This window comes from Lolium perenne, chromosome 6, assembly GCF_019359855.2.
Source record: "Lolium perenne isolate Kyuss_39 chromosome 6, Kyuss_2.0, whole genome shotgun sequence".
NCBI classification, from domain to species: domain Eukaryota; kingdom Viridiplantae; phylum Streptophyta; class Magnoliopsida; order Poales; family Poaceae; genus Lolium; species Lolium perenne.
The window spans coordinates 146,585,816-146,604,340 of NC_067249.2; the positions used below are offsets into that span (position 1 = coordinate 146,585,816).

Genomic DNA, 18,525 nt, shown 5'->3' on the forward strand with positions numbered 1-18,525 from the left:
CTGGAGTGGTCCAGGCGGGACTGGGAGCGCCAGCAGGCGGAGTAGCAGCGGCGGATGCTGGACCTAGCCGCCGCGCGGCGACTCACTGCCTCGGCAAGGAACGCCCCATCCAGGACCGTCGAGCTGGTCAAGCTCGAGGAGAGCAACGATGACGACCTCTACCGACCGTCGCCGCCACGCGCCGGCGACCCTGGCCAGGGCTCGAGCCGCTGGTACGAGGCGCCGCCTCCCCAGGACGCCGGCAACTCCAGCGACGACGACGACGATGGTGACTACACGGCCTTCTACCGCCATTTCGGCATGTAGAAGGCCGCTTTTAGTTTAAGTTTTAGTTTGCCTAACGCCGAATTCGAATATATGTACGAATTCAGCCTACTTATGTACGAACTCGCCTATATATGTTAAATACCATTAAATTTCGCTTATGTTTGACTGAGTTTCGCCCATTTTGGTCTGAATTCGTCGTATTTTGTCAAAAACTTACATTCATCCTGGGCTCGCCGCTGGAAAAAATGGGTTCCCCGGGCCAAAACTTACATCCATCCGGGGATAAATAGCGTCGGATTTGGGCGTGGGGAGTCTCAACGGCTGGGATGCTCTTACGATGGTATGTTTGGGCATCTCAGATGCATTTGCCACACAGCCGACATAACCTATGTGAACCGCTGGATGGCTCCTAATCCTACATAAAAATACCAGCAGTTCAGAAAAAAAAATGCTCTAATAGAACAGTAGCAGAATATGTTCAAATTTGAGTGGCTAATGGGAGCAAGACGAACCAGAACTGGTGATGCAGGGGTCGTCGGTGGCCAGCCAACCACGAGGTGGCCACAATATAGGAAGAGAACGAACCTCTGCTGGTGGCAGTGCGCTCCCGGTGCCAGCAACAAAGCCAACGATGCTCCAACGTTGGAAGGGAAGAGATGACGGGATCCGAGGGAAGGGAGGGAGGCGGCGCCCCATGCAGGCCCGACCAGTACGCCCGCCGCATCCCTCGCAGGCCGCAGCGGTAGCCTCCTGTTGCTACCGTACACCTCGTTCCGGTGGTGCCTGTTCCCCTTGTCCATTGGTGGATCTAGGATTTTAAATCAGGGTGGTCCATCTTCAAAAAAAAAAAAGAAAAATTGGACACAAACAAACAAATGTAACTGAGACCATTGGTATTACTTTGGAGACAATCGTCCAAAAGACTAACACCCATCTTGTTTCTCAACTTGCTCTTGACAAAACTCATTACAGAAAATGCTCTTTCAACATTTATTGTCGCCACTGGAAAAAGCAATACCATTTGTTGGGTCAAAATTTTGCTCAGATGGGCTTTTCCATTTTTTTTCCTATATGGTATATGGGCCAAATCGAAATTCCAGGGTGGTTCATGGACCACCCTGGCCACCCTCTACATCCGGCAATGATCCCGCCGCGCCGCGCCGCGCCGCACACAAAACAAAAGAAACCCTATCGCCTTCTCACATCTCTGCCCGCGCCGCCACGAGCCATCTCTCTCCTCTCCGGGATCTCCCACCACCGCCGTGTCGCTACCCTTCACCGACCTCCACTAGAACACCGTGTTGCCGGTCCCCTCCGCCGGCCTCCACAAGACCACCACGCCGCCGCTCCCCTACGTCGTCCTCCATCAGACCACCACCGCCGCGTCGCTCCCCTCCGTCGGCCTCCACCCGACCCTGCTGGCCTCCACCAGACCAAGGCCGCGCTGCTCCCCTCCGCCGGCCTCCACCAGCTCGCCGGTTTAGACCTCCACTTCGCACTCGCAGGCGGCAGCAGCAGCCACCCAAGGTACACTCCTGGTCCATTGCCTTACTAAAGGTGATGCACATCTAACTAATGATTTGATTTGCTGCTCCATATTCATTCTACACTTTAAAGTCTAATTCTGTCCATTGGGAACTTGAAGTTGGAACAGGGCATCAACATTGTCAGTTAGAGAGGCTTAGAGCTGCGTTGGCATCCTCAGGAGAGCAAACAAGAAGGTAATCAGCTGCTCCTAGCTTCTATACATTGTGAATTTTTTTTTTAAAAAAAATAGTAAGATGTATCCCGTATTGGCACTTTTCCAAACTGGCGGCTTTATGTATCCGTATGAGCTGGCACTGATACAAGTATCCATATCCGTGCATTTTAGGACTTCATTTGACTTAAATATCGAACCAAATATCGATAGCAAAAAATATCAGGGTTAATAGGATAGCAAATAATGTCTCATATAGTTCACACGAGATGCTAAGTATTAGCAATAAAGTCTCAATTCTCGACCAAGCTTGGTGGGATCGTATGATAACAAAAATGATAGGAGAAAATATCTTTCTAATACAATCCTGACACTTCAACAAAGGATTGGGAATATTTCTATCCCTTTCTTATCTTAGAACAAAATAAATTTTTATTAGGTAACAATCTTACAAGAAAGGAGCTGGAACACCTGAATTTTTTTTTTTTTTGGAGTAAAATAGCAGAAATCATCAAAACTCCGTGTCCTCGATTCCGCACCTAGCCGTTTAAAAAATGAGAGGTCAGAAGAGAGAAGAGCTCATGACCTTAACTTCTGGCACACTGCCGGGATGGGAGTGCTTATATGAGAGTGAAACTCGTAGGAATAGAAGAAATTAAGAGTGAATCAAAGAACACGGCAAGTTCCATTTATTAGCATGGTGTTTTGGACTTTTGAGGGCAATTGAAGGGAAGAGAGAAGGAGAGAAGAAACGATGGCCGTGTGCGCTTGCATGGTAACAAAGTGAGGACCGCATGGTGGAACCTATTTTCTTATGCGTATTGAACTATTGATTGAAGCGTTCCTAAGCTTAGCTGGCAGGAAGGCCTTTGCTTTTCTTAATTCATTGCTCCATAGCTTTTGGGCCTCATAGTTGACTACCTGCATCTTTGCTAGTGGGCTTGATACAACACCGGATACTTAAATGTGCACACAGTTTGGGCCCTAGTCAGCCTGGGCCCTGGGCGGTCGCCCTTCTTGTCCCGGCCCAGGGACGTCCCTGTATCTCTGCTTCAGTTATGGTGTTAGTACATCCTTGCTGCTTGTGATGAAAATGAAAATACAAACATGTGTGCGAGTCATGACTTGTTCATTATTCCGTGTGACTCACAACATGTATTCTCCATTGGCAGATTCCCTCCCTTTGGCTTGTAAGGGGCTGAGAGATGGAGGTGAAGCTAGCATTCTCCCAGGACAGACCGCCACTTTCCATCATTTCTGCTGCTAAGGTTGCAGGTGTTACCCTAACCATTGATCCGACCCTTGCCTCTGGTTCAGTGCCCACGCTGCACTTCAGTTCTGGGTGAGTACTTAATGTTCAAGTATAGTTTATGCTTTAGGTTCTCCTTTTCTGATCAACTGCTGCATATGCTTTTTTTAAGAATAACTATGGACACTTCATTACTATGATATATTCTTGAATAGTTATTGTAGCCCACTCTGATGATTACCTCTTAGTTTTATTCCCTCATTGCAATATTTCTAGTTCCAAAAAATTATGTCTCTGGAACTGTCAACTGTTAGAACATGATGTGTCAACCAAATTAATGGTGAAACGAGGCAGCACTTTTGTTTCAGAATTTGTAGCATCTCAATGAACACTATCATGTACAGGGATTTTATACATGGCGTGAACACGATTCTCCGGTACATTGCCCGTGCTGCATCTGTTTCCAGCTTCTATGGCCAGGATGCTATTCAGGCAGCACATGTATGTTTTACATATGGACTGTTTGTCATTGATTTTCAAGATCATCATTGACAAATGTTCTAAGTTGATATTTTTTGTACATATGTAGGTTGACCAATGGCTCGAGTATGCACCACTCATCCTTTCAGGCTCTGAATTTGAAGCAGCTTGCTCATTTCTTGATGGATACTTGGCACCTCGAACCTTTTTGGTTGGTTACGGTCTATCAATTGCTGATATTGTCGTGTGGTCAAATCTCACAGGTAATTTACTGTCTTGTTTATCAATGAGTAATCTCTCTCTCTCTCTCTCTCTCTCTCTCTCTCTCTCACCTTGGATGGCACAACTCTTTTCTTTAGGAACTGGTCAGCGCTGGGAAAGTCTAAGGAAGTCAAAGAAATATCAAAGCCTTGTCCGTTGGTTCAACAGCATAGCTGCAGACTATGCAGACATACTAGATGAAGTTACATCTGCTTATGTTGGAAAGCGAGGAATTGGCAAATCTCCTGCGCCAAGCTTGAAAGAAAAGATGCCTGGTTTGAAAGAGAGCACCTCAGGTCATCAAATAGATCTCCCAGGTGCAAAAGTTGGGGAGGTTTGTGTTCGGTTTGCCCCAGAGCCTAGCGGGTATCTCCACATTGGTCATGCAAAGGCTGCACTGTTGAACAAGTATTTTGCAGAGAGATATAATGGGCGTCTAATAGTTCGATTTGATGACACAAATCCTTCTAAAGAAAGCAATGAATTTGTTGAGAATGTCCTGAAAGATATCGAGACGCTTGGGGTTAGATACGATGTAGTTACATACACATCGGATTATTTTCCCAAGCTAATGGAAATGGCTGAAAGTTTGATTAAGCAGGGGAAGGCATATGTTGATGATACACCCAAGGAACAAATGAGGAGTGAAAGGATGGATGGTGTGGAATCTAAATGTAGAAACAGTACTGTTGAGGAGAACTTGTCGTTGTGGAATGAGATGGTTAATGGTACCAAAAGAGGTACTCAGTGCTGTGTACGTGGTAAACTTGACATGCAGGACCCAAACAAATCACTTCGAGATCCTGTTTACTACCGTTGTAACCCTGATCCCCATCATCGTGTTGGCTCAAAATACAAGGTCTACCCAACTTATGACTTTGCTTGCCCATTTGTTGATGCATTGGAAGGAGTGACTCATGCTCTTCGTTCAAGCGAATACCATGATCGGAATGCACAGTACTACCGTGTCCTTCAAGACATGGGGCTGCGGAGGGTAGAAATCTATGAGTTCAGCAGGCTGAATATGGTTTATACCGTTCTTAGCAAGCGCAAGCTTCTCTGGTTCGTCCAAAATAGGAAGGTAGAGGACTGGACTGATGCACGTTTTCCCACGGTACAAGGCATAGTACGTCGTGGCTTGAAGATTGAAGCATTGATCCAATTTATACTGGAGCAGGTAATTTTCAAATGAGTTACTGGTTATGAATTATGATCTTGTATCTATATGTATGTTTGAGTAACCAAATTGTTATCTCCCTTTTTCTTATTTTCTGCAATTTATTTGTGAAGGGTGCTTCAAAGAATCTGAATCTTATGGAGTGGGATAAACTCTGGACAATCAACAAGAAGATAGTTGATCCAGTGTGCGGAAGGCATACCGCTGTAATGAAAGACAAACATGTGCTCTTGGCACTTACTAATGGTCCAGAGGAACCATTTGTTCGAATCTTACCAAGGCACAAGAAATATGAGGGTGCTGGAAAGAAGGCTACGACATTCGCAAACAAAATTTGGCTAGAGTATGCTGATGCATCAGTCATTAGCGTGGGTGAGGAGGTCACTTTGATGGACTGGGGAAATGCTATCATCAGAGAAATCAAGACAGATAATGGAACTATTACGCAACTAGTTGGTGAACTACATCTTGATGGGTCAGTGAAGACGACAAAGCTGAAACTGACATGGCTATCAGATATTGAAGACCTTGTGTCTCTCTCTTTGGTAGATTTTGACTACCTAATTAAGAAGAAAAAGGTAAGATGTCATGTTCTTCAAGTTAATGTTGGTAGACATGCAATCATATGGGCCTGAGAACAGTATTCATAAACTACCTATTTGCTAAATTAGTTATTATTGTAGTATGGATACCTTTTCACATAGACTAGTGACAGATATTTCTGGGGTGCACAGTTACTATCTGCTCAACTATGAGTGGTTTGTCCAACGTACCTTACCTCAACAGCTGGAGGATTCCAACGAATTGGTTGGTCGTTGGAAACAACATGGCAACTTGCCCATACTTCATTCTGATATTGTTGAAATCTGTTGTTTATGCTATTTAGTTTTCTTCTTTTGATATGTACGTGACTATGTGATGGCGTTACCTTGGGTGGGTTTTCTCTTCCATCATGATGTCCATATTGCATCACTCCATCAATAAGTTGTATATACATATATCTATGTACTTCTAATCCTAATAATATCTGACACTTTTGCAGCTGGAAGAAGATGAGAACTTCCTTGACAATCTCAACCCTTGCACTCGACAAGAAGCTTTAGCTCTTGGAGACCCGAACATGCGGAATGTCAAGCATGGAGAAGTTATACAGCTCGAAAGGAAAGGGTATTACAGGTGTGATGTTCCATTTGTCCGGTCATCCAAACCGATTGTGCTTTTTTCCATTCCAGATGGCCGCCAGAAGTCCACATCCATTGTTTCTAGAGCCTAACTTCTACAAGCGATCTTTGGTTAAATTTTGGTAGCACTTTTTTCTGGACATTGGTGTTGCAAACTTATGGTATGCAACTTAAACTTCCACCGATGGCCGCCCAAGACTTTGGATGATATCCGAGTTAAAGAGAGAGAGCATGGATTGATTCATATAATAATTCAAGTGTTTATTCCTCAAACATCTCCAAAGGTAGTTTTAGAATTCGATGACCTGTTCAAGTTAAGGTTTACTATGTCCTTAAACTGTAGTTCATGCATTCCCTGTTTTACTACTTCCTCCGTCCCATGAAACATGTCTTAACTTTGTATAAATTTGGATGAGTATTATTATTTATACCTTTAAGTTCGCTTGGTTTAGCATCTCAAAAAGAAGAGTAATAATATTTTGCTCTGATGGGCACTTTACCAGGTTTGTGCAGACTCTAGTTTTCATCTGATAGACGGATCTGAATTGCAAAGCACTGCAATAGCATCTACATTGTTCACCCTAGATAAGAGTATTTCCAGTCGACGTCCCTCTCAACGTCAGATAGAAAACCTTTTCAGGGGCGCAAACTATGTCCGTGTGTTTCCCCAATATTGTTGGGGGCGCTTTCCTTGTACACAGGGCCTCTATTAGGGGCGCCCACAAATTTTTTACAATTGATTTTTATTTGGAGGCCGTGTTTGGGGACGCTGTTAGGAGCGGGCACCCCAAACATGGCACCACGCGGCGGCATCCCTCAAACAACTGATCTGCTGTTTTTGCTGGACGTGTTTAGGGGACGTGAGAGGAGATGCTCTAAGTACAACAATAGCGCCAAACGTGTTTAGGGGATGGGATCGGTCGTTTGGCGGACGCGACTGAAGATGCTCTAAGTTCGGCAACAACGCTGAACGTGTTTAGGGAACGTGACTAGCAGTTGCCGCCTTTGTCCTTGACCTCGTCCTCCCCGATGTAGTCGATGATGGTGTCGTTGTCCTGGGCAGACCACCATTGTTAGGGGAAACAATAAACCAATACATTCACAGAAGCTCCACTCATCCCTCCGCTGGCCCAACCTAAGTTTCTATCGGATTGAGCTATTCTCCAATCCAATGCCCTAATCCTCCGAATTTGGGTCCATAAAATAGTGCTATTGTACGAACTGGGGAAGTCAAAGCACATTTCCCCCATAGGTAGGCCCTTTCACCTCATTCTTCGCTTTGGTACTTTCACTTCATTCTCTCTCATAATCAAGTTAAGATATGATGTTGTTTCATCCTAAAATTATGAGAAATTCCTTTGCTGATCCTTGGTATAAGATAAGTTAAAATGTTGTGCCAATTTCTCAAGACATGGGCTCGCCTTGCGTTTATTAGTTTGCTTTCTTCCACAAAATTGACAACCATCTTTTTTTATGACAGACAAGCTCAACCACAATTTTGTAGTTTATTCCATTTGGAAAACTAAATTTTGCGGACGGAAGCGCTCCTCTCGTCGCATACTCTAGGAGACAGGGGGCGAACCCTAGCCCCCGTCGCCGCCACCCCTCCTCCCATCCCCCCTCCCCCCTCCTCTTTGCCCCCCGGGGCTGCCGTCGGGCGAAGCTGCGTGACGCCTATGAAGGGGGCAGCGGGAACCTAGTCCCTCTTGGCTCCAGCGCGGCGGTCTGGAGGGAGGCCTCCATACTAGGATCGGAGGCTGGGAGCGGCGGAGGTGGGACAAGGCGGCGCACATGGGCCTAGATGTGTTCGTGCGAGCTTGGATGGGCTCCACGGGCGTGTTCAGACTGCCATGTTTTAGCTTACTTACCTTTGCCTGCCAACGCTAGAAAAGCTAGCTTCCTTGTTTGTGGTACCAGGAATGTGTCATCTTGATCAAGGAGTCTGGAACTCCATGCTGGGGATGTAGGAAATGCTATTCGTGCCGGTGAATCGACGAAACTATGTCCTTTGCAGCTTTTACTTACCTGCAGCAGTAGCTGGTGTGGGGAAGATCTAGGATCTGAAAGCAGTGGCAGATACAAACTTTCTCATAATCTCTCACTCCCTTTCAAATGCATCAACAAAATCTCTTTTATCAGGTTGTCAATTCTCAACCCTTTCTTCAGCCCTTTTAATCGCCGACAAAAAAGCCAGCTGATGGAAAAGACGATGCACATGACCCAGGATATCAGTAGAAGTGATATTTCCGCATCAACTCCAAGTGTATCCAACATCCTGGCGATTCAAGCTCCATGATCTGGCTATCTGTCTCCTTGGATGTTCATCTTGTCTAGTCCTGAAAGTTGTAATGTCTAGTTGTTTGGGTGTGTTGTGCTAAACTTCTTGTTAGAGTTTGCTTTAGTATCCTCAGGTTTTTGCCCCGTAGAGGATGCTCGATTTCGAGTATATATCAGCGGGTTTTTCGATGGTGCGAGGGCGGCCTCTTTCCTGTTTCCTTTTGCTGCGTTGATGTTGTTGTTTCAAACAAGTTTGTATTTCCATTATGTTGTAGTAATGGAAAGGGTAACCCGTTTGGAAAAAAATCCCTTTGTTTAGGCTCTGTCAGTTCTCAAATCTCAACCCTTTCTTTAGCACTAGCAAAAGTGCCCGTGCGTTGCACCGGGAGAAAGGAATGACATTATGATGAGGTGCTGCCAGATAAGTGGGTCTTCCTCACCACCGCTGGGCTGAGGATTTTACTCGAAGTGGTAGGTTCTCGGCGCGAGGATTTTCCTCTAGTTAAACTGGATGGCCCATCGCTACCCGCCGGCGTGATGATTCCACTCCAGCATCAGCTTGGTGGCCTAGCACCATCGTTGGCCCTCTCCTGGGTGGCTTTTCACGCGCGCACCACGCGTGCACACGCACGCTCCGTCTTCCTGGATGCTCTTTGCGTCCCTCTCCTCTCCGCCTCCACCATCTTCGTGTGCTTCATCGCGTGCGCTACTCTTGGCGTCCTGGAGTGCTCGAAGACATGTTGCACCGTCAATAGCCGCCTGTCTGTTCCCGAGCCGGTATGTCGCGCGCCAATCCGGCACTCGCACTCCACAAATGACGTCGTGTTTTGCCTCCTTGTAGTGTGTCTGCCGATCGGGCTAGGGCAAGGGCATCTAGAGCAGGCGCAGGGCATGCGCGACGGCGAAGATCTCCGCCCTCCATGTGAGTAGGTCGTCGATGGCCCGGCGCTTGGCTCGCCACGCGCTTCCACCCTCTGTGTTCACGCATGACAGCTTGGCCATGCGCTCCTCGATGGTGGCTTTCACCGCCGCAAGGTCGCGCTCAAGGACCACATCCAGCGGCGAGGTCTCTAACGAGGCCAGCAACGCGGCTTAATGGCCAGGCGGTGGTGCATCCTCGATGGCATCGTGCCACCCGTCGTCCTCCTCCTCCTCATCGATGTCCGGGTCCATCTCCGCTTGCTTCGCGCCCTCTGTCGCCGCCGATCCCCCTCTGCCTCCACGCACTCCTTGGCCTCGCGCTCCTCCGCTGCACGTCGCTTGGCGGTCAGCGGGAACCGCTCACGAGCAGCCAGCGTGAGCTTCGCCTGTGTCGTCTGCAGCTTGCGAGGCATGTTGATAAGGAGACGGTGTAGGAGAAGGAAGGTGAGGATAATGTCGTCAGTGGCTGGTATGAGATAATGAGGCCGCAAGCATCGGCTATTACAGCCTGCGGCCGTAGCATGAAACTGGCAGGAGCGCTCGCGTGGCAAGCACTGTTTCCGTACAACATAGTTACATTTAAAAAGGATGTATGTAAAGATCACCTATCATGCATGTAAATAGATTAAAAAAGATGGATTTAAGCAACTTTGGTTAATTACAGAAAGAAACTTTGGGTTCACTTAAATTAACAACAACAACAAACCTGATATTAAACAGGAGAATGAACTGAAGTTTATTTGCTTTGTACATGACTAACGGGATGACGCCTTATGCTGAGCAAAAGAAGGCCCAGAGAAATCCAACCGGCAAGCCAAGTTAGTTCCAAGGCCCAGCCGACTCCTCCATCCTCGTCTCCTCTATTCTCCCCCAGTTTCCCCTCACTCCGCCGCCAGACATGCACACCAGCACGCACAAGAACCGGCGACCAGACTCCATTCCAGGATTGATCGCCCGCCCGCCAAGCCGCGCCATTCCAGGATCTATCCCCCGCCCTCACCCATTCTTCCGTGCAATTTCTTCCTCCTTTAATCTGTTTCTTTGATTTCCTCCTTTAATAATTGTCGTCCGTTCCCAAATTATGTGGACCTGATCCTTTCCTTCGTTCAATCCCGTCCTTTAATCCAATCCGGTTCAATTCGTGCGGTCCAGCTTTGCTGATACTTGTTATCCCAAATCAGCTTGTTATAAACCAGAAAATTTAGGCATATAAACCGGTGGATTTTCTTATATGCGAGCGAGGTGGGACTATTGATTTTCTGTGTGACCCAGCGCTACGGTATTTTGACCAAAAAAAAAGCCCAGTGCTGGCCCTGTTCGCGGTACGCGCTCCGTGCGGCTTGTGTCGGCAGTTCTTTGCTCTCGAGGAAAAGGAAGGAAAAAAAAGAATCGAACCGGTATGTGGCATTTGTATTATGCGCTTTGGTGGGAGGGTAAAACAGTCCCAAAAAAAAGCGTTGACGAAATTTTTGGCAGAAACCTTAGCTCCTTTATTATTAGGTATAGATTTCTCAATCGCCGACAAAAAGCCAATGAAAAACGACAACAATATGGATCCGAGTCAATAAATTCCATAAAAAAGTAGAAGGAAAAACAAAAGCATTCTCCTGTTGGAAAACATGAACTCGTCGCTCGTTCGTGAACTGTCACACTTGAAACCAACGTTTTAAGAATGCTTCCCGTAGCTCTCAATCGGGTCCTCGATACTCCCTGCTATATAAAACCCCGAGCGTAGCCGCGCTCGAGCTCTCTCTCTTCCGTCATTCTTTCGTTCTAATTTTACATTCTTTTAGCTCCTTCCTTTTGTGCGTAGAACTTTTTCTTAGGTGGCCCTTCCGGTTTCTCCTGGCCCCTTGATAGGATCGCTGTTTCTTAGGAATCTTTGGTAAAACGGATTTGGTAAATCGATCGCCGTGCTACTGATATTATCGGAAGAAAACACAGTAACAGGATTCAGTCCCTGGGAAAGATTTGTTTGGAGAGCGCGATGACATCGAGCGTGGATTTGGAAGCGCTCCGGCCGTCGCCGGCCGACGTGCGGGTCGTCACGTCCGACGGGAGCACCATCGCGGCGCATTCATCCGTTCTGGTAAGCGACCGAGGACTGTCTCTTGGTCGGTTGTGAGGTTTGGGTGGATGCATGATCTATCTGGTGCTAACTTTGTTTGATGGGCGTGAAGGCGTCGGCATCGCCTGTGCTGGAGCGGATGATCGAGGTGTCGGCGCGCATCCGCATCCTCGGCGCCTCACCCGACGCCGTCGCGGCCTTCCTCCGCTTCCTGTACTCCCCGAGGGAGGCGACGGCCGGGGAGTGGGGGGAGGCTGCGATGGCGGCGCACGGAGCGGCGCTGCTGGCGCTGGCACACGCGCACCGCGTGCCGTGGCTGAAGTGGCGTGCGGAGGAGGCGGTGGCGGCGCGCCTCACCGCGGAGCGCGCCGTGGACGCGCTGAAGCTGTCCCGGCTCTGCAACGCGCCGCGGCTGTACCTGGTGTGCGTGCGTCTCGCCGGCAAGGACCTGGCCGCCGTCGAGCTGTCCGAGGGCTGGTGCTTCGCGGGCCGGCACGACGCCGCGCTCCAGGTTAACCTGCTCCGCCTCCTCCACGACGCCGACCAGGTGCGCGCAAGTGCCGTTTCTTTGTTCTGGCTGTCATTCTCACGCATTTTTTCTCTTCAAATAAAAGAGACGACGAAGGAAAGTGGCTTTAGTTGACGTAGCCAGCACGTGGCATTCCGTTGCTTGAAAGGTTGCTTTGCCCTTTGATAATGGCGTTGGTGCATGGATCCATGCAGTTCTTCTGCATTCGGCAACACATTAGCGCCTCTCTCCCCACAGATGGAGATGGTTACTGCCTGCCTAAAACACATCTCCGAATTTACACATGGACACCGACTTCTCACAGTCGCCATCCCACAGGGCCACAAATGCACACACCAAACAGAAATTCGCCAGTGACATTGTTCCTGACGTATACATGCTGACAGAGGAAGAAGCGATGGGAGCGGGAGCGGGCGTCGCAGGACGTCTACCGGCAGCTCAGCGACGCTATGGCATCCCTAGATCGCGCCTTCACCGAGGCGTACCCGTGCGACGACGACGGCAGCGGAGCCTGCACCGCGCGGCAGGGCATCGTGCAGCTGGTGAGGCACTTGGCCGGGTGCGGCAACAAGGGCGGCGGCGGCGGCTGCCCGCACTGCAAGCGCATCTTCCAGCTCCTCCGGCTCCACTCCTCCGTCTGCGACCGGGCCGAGCCTTGCAGAGTACCCTTGTGCAGGTAACGCAGCTATACTGGTTTCTGCTCCTCCACGGGACATAGCTTTCGATCACGTTTAATTGGCGCGACATGAATCTGAAACACCACCTAGCTATCCCTGAAAACGAAAGCTCCGGCGGATATCCGTCACAGTCTGAACTTGAGAGACCTGAACTTTCAGCACCGTTTTACATCGGCAGCTAAAACCTTCTTTTTTTTGTTAATGTGTCCAGCAATCTCAAGACGAAGATGCAGGCAGAGAAAGTGGACAAGACGTGGAGGCTCCTCGTGAAGAAGGTGGCCAGGGCCGGAGTCATGGCTACCCTAGACAACAGGGAGGTGCCGGAGATCGTGAAGAGGTCGTGGGCAAAATACAACAGCAGCGGCAGCAGGAGTAGATCAGCCAGATTCAGATAGGAAAGCATATACAGTCAACGATACGACGTACTGCAGTTATTTTGGGAGGAGGAATACTAGCTACTGAGGTTTTTATCACACTGCGTTTAACCTGTACTCAGACTCAGACACCAAGGAAATGCATAAAATACACTCTCCCGGCACCATGTCGTGTGCGGCTCAGTTGTAGTATGGAATCTTACTTGAATTTCGCACCACGGAAACTGGGCTTATGTTCTCTCTCCCTTTACAATTAGCTTGGGTTCTAGGTTTGATTAAAGTCAAACTTTATAAAATTTAACTAAATATTTACGAAAAAATAGTAACTTCTATTATGTTTCTCCGGAAATAGATGTCGCAAATTTGTCTAAATATAGATATATCTAGACGTGTTTTAGTGTTTAGATACATATGTATATAGACAAATATACGACATCTATTTCTGGACGGAGAGTACAATATAAAATTTATTGCATTCGAGTAATTATAAAGTATAAGGCAAAAGATTTGCTATTTTCATTGATAGAGAAGAAGGTTTAGGGTGTTACAAACCAACATGATAAAGGCACAAGCCAAGATCAAAAACCTCAAGTCTACTCTCGCGGAATTACAATAGTCAACACTTTGGTCCCGGCCAAGGACCACATAGCCGCCTCATCTTTGATTCTAGTTGCAACCATATTGACCGTCGAGAAGTGGTTTTGGAAAACACGTGCGTTTCTTTCTTTTAAAATCTCCAAAGAAATAAGCATAGCAAGCGATGTCATCACTCTTTTGGATTGACCATTGTTTTACCTGGAAGACCTCCACCAATCTTCAACCCTTTGCGCTTCATGCCGCACCTCCGGATTGGCATCAATGAGACCAAGCCACTCCTTAATGTTGGACGAAACTCTTTTTGTGAAGCGGCAAGTGAAGAGGAGGTGCACGGTGGATTCTCAAGTTTGGTTGCAAAGCCAATTTCCGTATTTTTTTCCATCCACTGAGGTCAAGCCTATATCCACCGTTCACACTCTATTTTGGAGCACAAGACAAGTAAAGATCTTGCATTTGGGGGTGGCCCAAGGTTTTCACACCGTGGCGGGCATGATAGAGCTGGTGAGTCCCTCAAAGTGCATCTTGTATGTCGAGGACGAGAAGTATGAGCCGTGAGTGGTAAGCTTCCAAGTGATCGTATCATGAGACCCATCATGGAGATGGATGTTTGAGAGTCTCTCCCAGAGGTTGGCAAATTTGATGATGTGCTCCAAGGATAGGCCATCATGCATGTTGATTTTGGAGACCCAAAAATTGTTTTCCAAAGCTTTTCGAACATTGTAGTTCTTCCTTTTGGAGATCTTGTAAATGAGGTCCTTCTTGCATCAAGACAAGAAGATTCCCAAAAGTGGGTCTTCTTTTCATCGTCAATAGTATACTTTGTGGCCACCACAAAAAGATCATTAGCATTGCAACGGGTTCCAAGGCTTGGAATCATCCATCCACTCCATCCATAACCACCTCGAGCAAAGCGCCATGGCAAATTTATCGAGGTTTAAGATTCCAAGCCATCCCTTGTTCTTAGGCTTGCAAACATGGTCCCAATTCACCTTGCATTTCTCTCACGTAACCTTGTCACTCGCCTCCCAAAGATAAGCTCTCCGAACACTAGCAATCTGAGAAGAACCTCCAAAGGAATTTCAAGAATGGCGATTAAGTAGATGACCACGCTAGTAAGGACCACCTTGACAAGCACGGTGTGCCCGGCCATGGAGGCATGCTTTCCGAGCCATGGGACAAACTTTCCGACAACTTTGTCTTCAAGGTATTATAGTTGGATTTTTTTTCAATCTTGTGTGAGAGAGAGGCAAGACAAGGTAACACATTGGAAAGGTGGTAAGTCTCGCGGAGAAAGGTTGTAGAACATCTTCAAGATCAATATCATCACATTTGATGGGAGCAACTTGACTCTTAGCACAACTAGTGACAAGACCGGTAACCTCCCAAAACCGACCCAACATGGAGGCCAAGCAAGTGATATCCTCTTTGTAAGGGGCCATAAAAATGGCCGCATTATCGGCATAGAGTGATGTGCCAATAGTAGGGGTTCTCCCTCTCAATTGATGGAGGTGGCCTTGTTGGGTAGCTTTGCAAAGATTGAAGTGAAGAGGGTCAATGGCCAGCACGAAGAGGAGCGGGGAGAGGGGGTATCCCTGACACAATCTCCTTCCATGCATAATAGGGTCACCGGCAAGGCCATTGAGGAGCACCTGTGAGGAGGCTGAGGATAGAAGGGCGGACGCCGAATCTCTAAAGGTAGGAGGAAAACTGAGATGCTCCAACATATCCAAAAGGTAGTCCCATCGCACGGAGGCAAAGAACTTTATGTCAAGCTTGAAGAGGAGTGTGGGAGTCTTCGATATGCGGAACCTTCTGACTAGATTCGCGCATACAAGAAATTCTCGTGGATACTTCTCTTTTTTAGGAAGGCGCTTTGCGCATTGGAGACAAGCTCATTAATGAGAGGAGCAAGACAGGTGGCCATCATCTTTGCAATGATCTTGGCAATGGCATGTATGAGGCTTATTGGTCTAAAATCACTAATGTCTTCAGCTCTGTCTATTTTCATATTACATGATTTTATATTAATATTTTTCTCATATTTTTGGTCAAATTTTGAAAATTTGATTTTGAATAAACCCACAACGCGAAGTAAATAAAAATGAAGGGAATGTACTAGTAGTGGTTATGTCAGTTGAAGAGTTGAGACGTTGATTTGGCCCAAGGTAACGCAGTGATCGGCTGATCGCCTCGTTTGACTTGAACGACCATGGTGGGGTTAAAGATATCCTACTCTGCGAACTCCAAAACACTTCGATACCACAGAGTGAAAGGACCACATCCATGTGAGAGCTTCGTGAGCACAAACCTCGTGCTATGGACTTAAGACCCCAAAATATCACCGACTTCCTCCCGGTGTCCCAGTTGCAAAGACTAACTGTCGCTATGAAGATTATTGATGTTAAACGTACGACACTCTGCACCGCTACAAGAGTAATAACACCAAAAACCCATCTTTTGGGTTTACATTGCCATGGATCAATTACACATAGCTAATGGTCAGTATGAAACAGCTCGTACGCTGCTCTGGACTTTCAGATTGTTGCTGTATCACTTTCAGAAGAGTTCAGACCGGAGCCGACATAGCAAAGCGACTTCTTTTCACGAACCAGCAAAGACAGTACAAACAGCCTAATGGACCATGAATTTAGAAGACACTCCTTACAGAATATACCTAAACAGACACCATTTGTACTCCTATAACTGCGTACTATCATATGATCATAAGCTCATATAACTCTAATATATATTGGTCAGGGGGGACAAAATTTGTGTGCAGATCAGAACTTCACACTAGAGACCAAATTAACTAAGAGATCAGCTAGCTAGCTAGCTACTATTGATGATCTTCTCATGCATCTTGCGAGGTTCTACATCAGCCGGTTATGCTTGGGCCTGTGGCGCTTCGGAGGGCTGTAGTCCTTGGTCATGAACCACCTCATCTTCTTCCTCTCCTCGGCCCATTCCTTGGCGTGCTGCCTCCTGTCGTCACCATTCCTCGCCGCACCTTCTCCTTGCACGAAAGGGGGGAAAACTTCGGTTTCTTCAGTAGAAGAATGTGAATCTGTGAATGGTCATGTAGCAAGATTTAATAGTAAGAGCTAGTAATAAGGTATAACATGTAGCAACTAATGGTAACTGTACTTACCAACAAGCACTTGCTGGTGAAGCAAAAACCTGAAGCTTAAGAGGAAGATCACAGCAACCAGGCTCACAAGGCCTAGGACCCTCATTTCTGCCTTTCTCGCCTTTGTGCTCTACTAGATCACAATCTTCGCTCTGAGCAACCAGAGAAGGTGCTGTGTGTATAAATAGGCCAGGCCTCTGGTCAGAGCATTTCAACAAGAGTTGTACAGAGTTGGCAGGTCAAGCGGCAGGAAATTTCGGTTTGTGTTTCAGTAGAATTCCGAGCACAGTGCCTCTGTCTTGTCAAAAAGATAATCGACGTTTTTTCCCCTTGGCATGATTAACTAGTCTTCCAAGAACTGCACGTCCTAGCTACGAGAAGAATCTCTTGTTTCTGGAGCTTAGCCCATCGGTTACCAAACTCCGAGTCTTTCTTTCTTGCAGTTGCCGCACTCTCCTTTTGGGTACAAGAGTTGCTGCAGAATTAGTTTAATGCTCGACAATGTAAACTCGATTTCGCTCAACCAAGCAGAACCACATGGCATTTAAATTGATGTCGTACACGCACTCGGATGTTCAGTTGCAGTAGTACTAGCCAGGAAGGCTGTGACTTCTAGTCAATTTTCGATTAACGAAAAAGTGTGTGATCAACTGATCACTAGCATTGTCCTGTTTTTTAATTTAATAAATATGTGACCTAGCTAAAAAAAACCAGTAGAACATGGGTACACATAACCCCGAATTCAAAAAATCTAAAAAATTATAGTTCAGAGTTTCAGAAAAATCGAAATAAATCGTGTGCGTACATATTACTTTGATGCTTACTCATGCAAAATTTGAACAAAAAATAAGATTATATGTGCTCTACAAAAAAATAGAAAATAGATCTTTGTATTTTTTGCACAGTAAAATCCGGGTCAATGTACTATTCCTAGCGCTGAAGATGAACGGGACTAAGCGATCTGCCGAAGCTGTGGGATGTCAACAGAGGAGGAGCAGGAGGTCGCCGGAGGAGCAGGTCACCAGGTGGAGGAGAAAAGGGAGGAGAAGGAGAGAAGGAGAAGTGAAGGAGAAGGGAAAGTGGAAGTGAGGAGGAGAAGTGGAGGAGAGAAGGAGGAGGCGCCACCGAATTTCAAAATTTCAGCCTAATAATTTTGTGGCGCATGTGCATTTGGTGCGCCATAGAATTTTTTTTCGAATTTTTTATTTTTGCAGGAAAAAAATCTTGACTTTGCCGTAACTTTTTACTCTTTTCGAATTTTCTGATTCTGTAAATTTCAGAACGGCCGAAGGCCGTTGAATTTGGATGTAGAATTTCCGGTCATTTTGATATATTGTCCCTTTTTTTTCGAGTTCGTATGCAACCAAAAATCTAGTTTGAAGATTTCATTTTTTTTTGCAAAATACATCGAAATTCATGTTTTCAATTTTCCGTACAAGTATACCACTTAGTATAAGTACAGTTCAAAGGATTTTTTTTGAATTTTTTATAATTTTTTGTGATTTTTGAACAGTAAAAAGGCGATCCACGGGGGTGGGGTGCGTGGATGGTTGAAAAATCTTCTGCCACAGAAATGCTTCTTTCTATGGCGCATTTAGTCACATGCGCCACAGAAAGGCGACATTTCTATGGCGCATCCAG

General features: G+C 46.7%; 2 protein-coding genes across 4 annotated transcripts; both read left to right on the forward strand.

Annotated features, from left to right (window-relative positions):
* The first annotated feature begins 1,422 nt into the window (after positions 1-1,422).
* On the forward strand, positions 1,423-6,755 carry LOC127307298 (glutamate--tRNA ligase, cytoplasmic). Of its 3 annotated transcripts, none has more exons than XM_051338031.2 (8): positions 1,423-1,824; positions 1,922-1,988; positions 3,139-3,308; positions 3,620-3,716; positions 3,805-3,958; positions 4,055-5,133; positions 5,247-5,711; positions 6,176-6,755. In XM_051338031.2, the coding sequence occupies exons 3-8, from the start codon at positions 3,172-3,174 to the stop codon at positions 6,404-6,406; spliced, it is 2,163 nt and encodes a 720-aa protein (XP_051193991.1). In that variant the 5' UTR covers positions 1,423-1,824; positions 1,922-1,988; positions 3,139-3,171; the 3' UTR covers positions 6,407-6,755. The 3 variants fall into 3 exon arrangements, with proteins under 3 accessions (XP_051193991.1, XP_051193990.1, XP_051193992.1); XM_051338030.2 differs by having other exon boundaries at positions 1,423-1,794; positions 1,913-1,988; XM_051338032.2 differs by having other exon boundaries at positions 1,423-1,794.
* A 3,375-nt stretch (positions 6,756-10,130) lies between these two features.
* Positions 10,131-13,378, forward strand: LOC127307297 (BTB/POZ and TAZ domain-containing protein 1). The gene is made up of 4 exons (XM_051338028.2): positions 10,131-11,601; positions 11,693-12,127; positions 12,496-12,785; positions 12,998-13,378. Exons 1-4 carry the CDS (start codon positions 11,500-11,502, stop codon positions 13,179-13,181), a joined length of 1,011 nt encoding a protein of 336 aa, XP_051193988.1. The 5' UTR covers positions 10,131-11,499; the 3' UTR covers positions 13,182-13,378.
* The last annotated feature ends 5,147 nt before the right edge of the window (positions 13,379-18,525 follow it).

Excerpts from the sequence above, each read along its gene's own strand:
- LOC127307298 (XM_051338031.2), top strand. The coding sequence starts at position 3,172 with ATGGAGGTGAAGCTAGCATTCTCCCAGGACAGACCGCCACTTTCCATC. Across the intron at positions 3,959-4,054 it reads CGTGTGGTCAAATCTCACAG|GAACTGGTCAGCGCTGGGAA; the intron begins GTAATTTACTGT and ends TCTTTTCTTTAG. Across the intron at positions 5,712-6,175 it reads ACCTAATTAAGAAGAAAAAG|CTGGAAGAAGATGAGAACTT; the intron begins GTAAGATGTCAT and ends ACACTTTTGCAG.
- LOC127307297 (XM_051338028.2), top strand. The coding sequence starts at position 11,500 with ATGACATCGAGCGTGGATTTGGAAGCGCTCCGGCCGTCGCCGGCCGAC. Across the intron at positions 11,602-11,692 it reads CGGCGCATTCATCCGTTCTG|GCGTCGGCATCGCCTGTGCT; the intron begins GTAAGCGACCGA and ends ATGGGCGTGAAG. Across the intron at positions 12,128-12,495 it reads TCCTCCACGACGCCGACCAG|AGGAAGAAGCGATGGGAGCG; the intron begins GTGCGCGCAAGT and ends ACATGCTGACAG.